This window comes from Balaenoptera ricei, chromosome 2 (assembly GCF_028023285.1).
Source record: "Balaenoptera ricei isolate mBalRic1 chromosome 2, mBalRic1.hap2, whole genome shotgun sequence".
In the NCBI taxonomy this organism is placed as follows: domain Eukaryota; kingdom Metazoa; phylum Chordata; class Mammalia; order Artiodactyla; family Balaenopteridae; genus Balaenoptera; species Balaenoptera ricei.
In genome coordinates this window covers 97,131,959-97,141,195 of record NC_082640.1, presented here as the reverse complement: position 1 = coordinate 97,141,195, position 9,237 = coordinate 97,131,959, and the positions used below count along the sequence as shown (strand labels likewise).

At 35.4% G+C, this 9,237-nt stretch overlaps 1 protein-coding gene across 2 annotated transcripts in view; it reads right to left on the bottom strand.

The window, feature by feature from the left end:
* The window catches only part of MYEF2 (myelin expression factor 2), a 33,764-nt gene that overhangs the window by 3,887 nt on the left and 20,640 nt on the right, over positions 1–9,237 (bottom strand). For both annotated transcript variants that reach the window (XM_059913356.1, XM_059913357.1), the window contains 2 exons: positions 7,393–7,601; positions 7,262–7,313 (listed from right to left, as the gene is read on the bottom strand). In XM_059913356.1, the coding sequence (XP_059769339.1) occupies positions 7,262–7,313; positions 7,393–7,601 (261 nt within the window). The remainder of the gene's footprint in view (positions 1–7,261; positions 7,314–7,392; positions 7,602–9,237) is intronic.

Below are 9,237 nucleotides of genomic sequence, written 5' to 3'. Positions count from 1 at the left end.
CCCTGAAAATAGTAGCAACTGCCCAGAAATTTAATTTTTACCAGGCCACAAAGAGCTCCGCTAATTCTGCTTTTCAACCACAGTGCCAAAGTCATTTATTCAATATGACAATTTGAACTCCACATGCAAGAGTGGCACCAAGTGTATTACGGAAACAGGCATGGACGAGATACTGTAGATTTGAATCAATAAAAGTAGAAAACAGTGATGATAAGAGCACAAAGAAGAACCTTAGAGAAGCTTCCAGGAGGAGGAAAACCAGACAATGGTTCTGTTTATAGTTAATATCACTACTGACTCTATACAGACTGGTATTTGAAATAAATGAATATCATTTATCAAAATACGTGGCCATAAAAATCCATCATCCAAACCAGAAACTTCAGAGAGTAAGAGGGAGAGTTATTAATAATTACACACAAATAACAGATGTAAACATTGAGACTATCCCCAGGCATACAAGGATGTATGATAACCCAGTTCACACAGATTTAGATGTGAGGTGTGTGACTACTTACCATAATGTTTCCCTCCCCTTGAATATTATAGTTGCCAGATCACTATGGGCTAATTTTAGTCTGGCAATAAAATCAAAGAGCCAGACATATTTAGTTCTATAAAAGGACAAAAAAAGGAAAAGGGAGGAAGGCAAAGAAAAGGGCTTGGGCTTCCCTGGTGGCACAGTGGTTAAGAATCCACCTGCTAATGCAGGGGACATGGGTTCGAGCCCTGGTCCAGGAAGATCCCACAGTCCGTGGAGCAACTAAGCCCGTGCACCACAACTACTGAGCCTGCGCTCTAGAGACTGCGAGCCACAACTACTGAGCCCACGTGCCACAACTACTGAAGCCCGCACTCCTAGAGCCTGTGCTCTGCAACAAGAGAAGCCACCTCAGTGAGAAGCCTGCGCACTGCAACGAAGAGTATTCCCCGCTCACCGCAACTAGAGGAAGCCTGCGTGCAGCAACAAAGACCCAATGCAGCCCAAAATAATAAATTAATTAATTTTAAAAAGGGCTTATCAAAAAATTGCATAAGCCCTTTCCAGGCAATGGGATGAATTTTTAATCCCAATGCATGGGTAAGATTTTTTTTTCCTGTTTAAATTTTGATCTGAATGATTTTGATCTGAATGATTTCTACAACATCCTAGACTATTTTTCTTCTTTTGTTTATTCATCCATCCCCGCCCTGCCCCATTACTGTGTTTTTTTAAAACCAACTGATAGGTAATCACTCACCCACTCAATACTAATTAAATGGTTCAAGTTAATAAATATCACACTGAACCAAAACCATGATCTGTAACCCAAGCCAGGCAGTCTTTAACTGTGTTCTAAAAGTATAAAAAAGACTAATTCCCAGAGAAATTATTATATGGTTAAAGTAGATCCAAAAAATTTTTAACCTACAACAGGTAAAAAACCAAACACACCCCTGTGCATCATTAGTGGGAATGTAAACTGGTGTTTCCACTATAGAAAACAGTATGGCAATTCCTCAAGAAATTAAAAATAGAACTACCATAAGATCCAGCAATTCCCCTCCTGGGTACTTATCCAAAGAAAATAAAAACACTACTTAAAAAAGATACATGCACCCCTATGTTCACTGCAGCACTATTTACAACAGCCAAGATATGGAAGCCACCTAAGCCTGCACTACTCAGCCATAAAAAAGAATGAAATCTTGCCATTTGCAACAACATGGATGAACCCAGAGGGTATTATATGCTAAGTAAATAAGTCAGAGAAAGATAAATACTGTATAATTTCACTTATATGTGGAATCTAAAAACCAAAAGAAATGAACGTAACAAAACAGAAACAGTTATACAGAGAAGGAACGGGTGGCTGTCTTGAGTGGAGGGGGCTGGAGAGAAGAAAGAAATAGGAAAGGAAGATTAAGAGGTACAAACTTCCAATTGCAAAATAAATGAGTCACGGGTATGAAATGTACAATGTGAGGAATATAGTCAGTAACTGTGTAATATCTTTTTATGGTGATATATTGTAACTAGACTTATCGTGATGATCATTTGAAAAGTACAGAAATATCGAATCACTATATTGTGTAACAGGAACTAACATAGGGTTGTGGGTCAATTATACTTCAAAAGCAAAGAAACAAACTCAGAGAAAAAAAAGAGATCATTTTGTAGTTACCAGAGGCGGGGGGTGGAGTGGAGAGGGGAAATTGGAGGAAGGGAGTCAAAAGGTACAAACTTCGAGTTATAAGATAAATAAGTACTAGGGATGTAATGTACAACATGATAAATATAATTAACACTGCTGAGTGTTACATATTAAAGTTGTTAAGAGAGTAAATCCTAAGAGATCTCATCACAAGGAAAATCTTTTTTTCTATGTCTTTAATTTTGTATCTATGAGATGATGGACATTCACTGAACTTCTTGTGATAACCATTTTATATGTGTAAGTCAAATCATTATGCTGTACACCTTAAACTTATACAGTGCTATATATGTCGATGATATCTCAACGAAACTGGAAGAAAAAAATTTTTTTAAAAATACAGAAATCACATTTTCTAACAAACATCATAAAATGAAACTGGAGACTATCTATATATATATATTTTTAAAGCTTTAAAGACAAATGCAGAGCAATTTCCAGAGTCCTCTTAGTATCTCAAATGCTGGGACCTGAAAATAAAGCAAGTTTAATTAAAGAAGCATACCTTGGTAAATGGGAGCTCTTTACAGTGATTTTGAAGAGGACTGTGGAGAATTTTCAAGAGCTTTTAAGGTTAAAGGTTCTTCATTATCCTAAATTTACCTGTTTTTCTTAACGTAAGTATCCCACCATAGGTTTATTAGCAATACTAAGGTTCACTCAAGCAAGAAATCTTCAAAACTTCAAAGGAAAATATGTAATAATCTCTTGCAAAATCTGTTAATCTCCCAGGACAAGTTTCTCTTTTCTTCTCTTAAATTTCCTCTCTGTTTAGGAACCATGACTCAAACCACCAAATTCCTGACCTCACAATGATCTCAAGGCTTTTCTAGCTGACAAGGTCTATCAGCTAAGATACTTGAACCTTCTTACAGTTTGGACACTCAGGTTTATAGAGAAAGTGGCTTATAGATACTTGTTTCACGGTTAGATTGTCCCAAAAAACCTCTAGGTATAGAACTAGAAAGTTGTTTTCTAACTTTCTTCTTAATCCCATAAAAACACCAATTGAGATATTTTCTTTTCTAAAGATAAATAATTGAGGAGAAAAAAATTTAGTTTTAATTAATTAAAATCAGACTTCTCTGGTTTTGTACATGTTCCGAGGACTCTTAAATGACTTAAATATCTACTGATCTTATGTGATTCCAAGAAAAACAAAACAGGGTTGCTATTTTAGCAACAGTGTAAGATAAAAGAGTATGCAATGAGAAATCAGTATTACAGTAATCAAAGATACTGCTGTTACATATACTAACTACAAAAAATGACTTTCCTGCAATAAAAGAAAACTTTCTATTTTATTTAACTCAGCCTATTAAGTAATCTTGTGGGGTATACTCTGCAAAATGATGATGTAAAAGCATATCTAAAAACAGACCAAATTAAAGCATAAATAAATAAATAAATGGTTTAATAAAACCTACTTCCAAAGTACAGCTGTAACATAACCACAGGACAAGAAAGCAAAATCAGATATTCTACAAGAAACTATAATTATGATATGGGAGACAAAAAACAAAGTCTGAGTGTTTCTTTACAAACAAAAGAAAGGGACTATCTATGAATATTCTTCATACATTGTTTTTACTCTTACTGCATTATTTTTACTGTTATGTTAATCTAGAGTCCACTAGTCATGCTTGAAGCACCATGTGTTTTAGTAAATAAAATCCACCACAAGTCTCCATTTTCTATGCAGTTAACAGGTAGCATACTGATGTAAAAAATGAAAATAATGGAAACCTGTGGAACAACGTTACATTTGGCATGGTTTATAGCAGGAATAATTAAGAATGGGCTTTCCTTGCACTGCAGTTCTAAAACATACTAAGCCAGAGTATGGTTAAAGTGCATAGACAATATGGAAGTTTGAAAAACTACACCTATTTGACTTCATTAACACAACCTGAATTAATGTGGGGTCCAACTCTGAATGGGTCAGTTATTTACACTCAGTCTTCTTAAAAATGTGTATTCTGAGGAATTACATATAGCAAAATAAAAGAAGATCTACTTTACTATACTCACTTCCTTCTCATCTTGTTATATTTGGGGTAGCTGAACACATTTTTTCCTGAATTATACCCGCTAAGGAAATGTATTGAGGGTTATATAACTCATACTCCAACATTTTCTCAATCTTTGTAATTGCCCCACCAAGGACAATTAACCACTCTAGACATTTAATAATCAGAGGGTTCGCTGATGGGCCATTTACTAGCAGTTACTGTCTAGAGGAGAGCATGGAGTACCACTAGACTCCTACTAAGAAGTAATCAAGAGAATATACTTACTCACCTTGGGCTGAGGGGGTTAAAAAAACAGCAAAAAACTGACTTCTGCTGTGAAAAGGGCCACTACTGGCTTGGAGCAGGTTAAAAAGAAACTTTCCATTCTAAGAAATAAAAGCTCTAAGATTTGAAAATTAATAAAGTGGTGTGGCAGAAAAATAGATGGTTCAGTTCATACAAGCCAGATAATTTCCATAGTTGTCAATAGCTGGACACTTAATTCTATAAATTATTACTGTAACTTATCTTCCTTTCCATCAAGGTAAGTTCAAGGTTAAAAACAGGAAGATGGTAGGAAATTATTTAGTACGGTATTACCTTAATATAAATCTGAAAGTCAAAAGCTTTTACAATTAGAATTGAGAAAACAAAAACAAAAATCATTACTCTCATGATATAATACAGACTGATCAAAAAGGGACATAAAAATAGAGCTAAGGGGCTTCCCTGGTGGTTCAGTGGTTGAGAATCCGCCTGCCAATGCAGGGGACACGGGTTCGAGCCCTGGTCTGGGAAGATCCCACATGCCACGGAGCAACTGGGTCCGTGAGCCACAACTACTGAGCCTGCGCGTCTGGAGCCTGTGCTCCGCAACGAGAGGCGGCGATAGTGAGAGGCCCGCGCACCGCGATGAAGAGTGGCCCCCGCTTGCCGCAACTAGAGAAAGCCCTCGCACAGAAACGAAGACCCAACACACAGCCATAAATAAATAAATAAATAAATAAATAAATTTTTTTAAAAAATTACATAAATTCCTTAAAAAAAAAAAAAATAGAGCTAAAATAACAGAGTTAAGAACTTTATTTTATTGGCTAAAATGTTGTACAGATTTTTTAAATGTAGATTTGGGGACTAGTTTTTGCTTTTAAAAAATGTTTTTGAATTGTTGATGTCCTTCTGTCAAAACAATGCCAGCAACAAGTATACAAGCCCACCAAAAGACCTCAAATTTGCTGCAAGCCTTGCTCATATCTGATCTTGAAAGGAAATCTGCCTACGTACAAGGAAACAGTCAACTCAGTATTGGTCACATTTTCACTAACATCACTTGTTTGCCCCACCTTGTTCTTTATCTTGTTTCATTTCTACTTTTTAAAATAAAGTCATATGTCATCTGGAGATTCTTTTTCACTGAAACTACAACAGCAGGGATTATCTATACTTGCTGCCACTGCTCCTCATTTGATGGATCTCACTAAGGCCGTAATATGCTCGTTTCCCCTGTAGCCTATGGGATTCATGGCTAGATGCTGCTTACTCATCCTGGTAGATCTCCTTACTCCTACAAAGACTACCAACACCTCAAAACAACTTGATAATTCTGCTTTCTCTTAGTAGCGACTATTTACTAGTTGACTTGTTTACAACAACTTTTTTATCAAGAAAAATTTTCTTTCTCTTCTTTGAATAAAATGTAAACAAATATAAATAAAAAGATGATCAACAAAAAGGAGCCACTAGAACACTGTAGACAGATCCACACTGTATGTTCTTTGAGGGCAGGGGTAATATCTTACTTTCTTCCCCTTTCTAATCCTAATGACGAGCAGACTACCAAAAATGCAGTATTTGTAGATTTACTTAATAAATAACCAAATAAATGAATGAAGATCTTTTCAGAATGCTTAACTCATTCATAACATTTAATAAACTCCTACTATATGTGCAGAGGCAACGAAAGGTGCTAGAATAAAAAGATGATGGTTCTTGCCCTCAAGAGCCTCCATCTGGGAGGGAAGAAAACATGTGAACAGATTACTACAAGAAAGTTAGGTATAAAGTATTCTGAGAACACATTAGAGAACAGTTTCCAGAAGGATCACTTTGATCCCTTGTGACAGTGGCTACAAAGGCTACTTTTGTGGGCGAACACTAAACTTATCCCCTTCATGATCTCCAGAAATTAAAGATGTATTCCAAATACTCTTAACTTTCCACTAACTCTCAAAGGTTGAATGTACCACTTTTACTTAGCTATTTTTCATCATTATATCCCACCTACATAGTTGTACTATTAATAATTATACTCTCTGGGTTACCATGCAATAGCAAAAAAATACTAGCAGGAAATCTGTTACTTTGTTCTACTCACACTAAATCTCTCATCATTACAATAAAAAAGGCCCTCTTTTAAAAGTAATAAACCACCTAATCATCTACAGGCCTAATGAACATATTACGGTTGTATAGGTAGTATCATTATAGCCAAGAACAGTTCATAAAAAAAACAGAAGGGCCACCAGAATGTACCTGTCTAAGGCATTCTAGGCAGTGGGTTCTACGCTATCAACTAAGTTTCCTTTATTGTATAGGTGACAGAGTGCGCAGAATGGGTCTCATCTATTAACTCCATATCACTTGGATGTCAGCATTTCATTGGGTCATGTTGACAAAGCACTGTACTACATTATAAACAAAGAAATAAATATACCATTCGTTAGTATTTCCCACATAAAAAACATCCTTTTAAATTCAAGCAATGATGATATGGTAACCATTTAAAAATCAGGTAATAAAATAAGCCCTTTCTTTATCCACAGGAGACAATGACAGACTCTACTCTAAATCTTGTTATTTAGTAGTAATTTGCACTGCTGTACGTCAGAGGATAGCAAAATAATTCATTTCTTTGAAGTGGAATTAAATCTGTCATACTACCCAGGAATAAGCATCTGGACAGGAAAAGAAAGGTCTAAGCAGTATTTAAAAGTTTAAAATCAATTTTTCCTCCATAATCAATATCAATATATCTACAGTCATTGGCATACTTACCACACTGACTGAATTTCTCTTTTAGTTTCTGCCAAGTCAAGTCAAAAGGCAGCTAGAATGAAAAAAGGTATTAGTAACAGATATACAAGGAGAAAAATAATTTTAAGTATACTTTACATTTAGTTGCTTACATTTCTGACAAATATCTGGTTGCCTTTGGAGCCTATTCTGTCTCTCATTCCGCTTCCCATAGGACCCGATAAAAATCCTCGATCCATATCGATGCTCCTTTCCAGGATAGCTCCTATACCTGGTCCCATTCTATCAAAGCTGGAACTCATCCGATCCAGTCCCATCCCCATTCCTCCAGTCACACTGTTCATGCCACCCATTCCACCACCTGGATTTTCAAGAAGGGAAGGGAGGATTTGGGAGTTTGGTGTTTTTGTTTTAAAAACAGAAGGAAAAGGAGAAGGAAGAGGAAGAAGGAGAGAAAGAGGAGGGAGAGAATCATTTTTGAGAAAGAAAGAGAGAAAAATTAATTCATTTATGTAATTAGACAATATATAAACAAAATTATTTTATACACACAATATAATAATCTTCCAAGGAACAGATTTTAATTTTGTATATATTCAGTTAGTTGAATGTTAATGGCTAACTGAATCTGTTCATTCTATTATACATATACATTTCTAAAAAATTATATTCTGATCATAAAACATAAGTTACATAAATTTTCTATCAATTTTATTTCCTATGAATTTTATTCATTAATGTTATAGTAGTTTGCATCCTCATTTTTATCTTTTAATAATACCAAGCTTAGTAATTGTTAGAACAAAGACATATGGGGTAAATTCAAATAATTACAACTCCAACACATCAACTGTTGCTCTCATCATACTGTCCTACATAATATTCTTTTCCTAGCTTACCTTTCACCTCAGTATCTTGTTTCGCATACAATTGCTCTTTTCATATCAATTCGATTTTCAATAACCACAGAAAAACCTAACTTTTAGTCTCTATGTTATACAGAACTTGTGGAGATAACAACAAAAACTGGAATCACACTCCTTTAGCCAGAGCTTAAAAATCTAGCTTGTAGCTCGTGCCCACTTGACTCTTATACGTCGAGTCCCCTTTAACTATTCCACTCCTACTCTTTCTCAATCGTATCCTTTTTTCTCATACCTACTATCCCCATTCTAAAAATTAACATCACCCTCAAATTGGCATGCTGTGAATAACAAATATAAAATTAGGGGAACAGAAGTATAAACACTGAGGTGAAAAAGGAAGGTAGGGAAGTTATAATTAACAGGAAAATGGCCAAGGCTGAAAAGATGATGAAAAGAAGGAATGAAATGAGAAGCACGGTACAATGGAAGTTAAGCATCTTCAGCTGACAAGATTTTTTTAACTCACTCTTAGAAGAGTTCAAGTAGACTTTGTTTCCTATTTGTGAGATTTCAATCAATTAAAGGAAGTCGGTAACTATGGAGAGCTCACATAGACATGGTTCAGTAAGCAACACGGGCCAAAAACTAAGCCTTGTGTTAAGGCTTAATATAAGGCCTAAAATGTAGTAGTGGAAACAGACGGAAGAAATTTGGCATTCCCCAGTTTTGCAACAATAGTACTCTTGATTCTATCAAAGAAAAGGTTTAAGAAGCAAGGAAATAAGCATTTTTTTAACCTTGCCCTCAACCTCAGGAGGTCTCCAGAAGTGTTAGATCTGAGGTGATTCACCTGTGTTTACCAAAAGACAATTTTTTTTCACAGATGAAATAAGCTAGTCTCCAATAGCAGTTATAGAGAATAAGCAAAGAAACAGAGTTGGTGCTAAAGCTAATGTTGTTCGTGACATATGATCAGAAAAAGCCCCAGATTCTTTAGTTGGAATAAAGGTTCTTGAATTGGGTGACAGTTAACACATATTCTGGTGTTAGTTTAGAAATGTCAAAGAAGTAAAATTCAAAGTTAGTTTAGAAATTTCCAACAGCGATAAATCAGTAAAGCTCAATAAATAT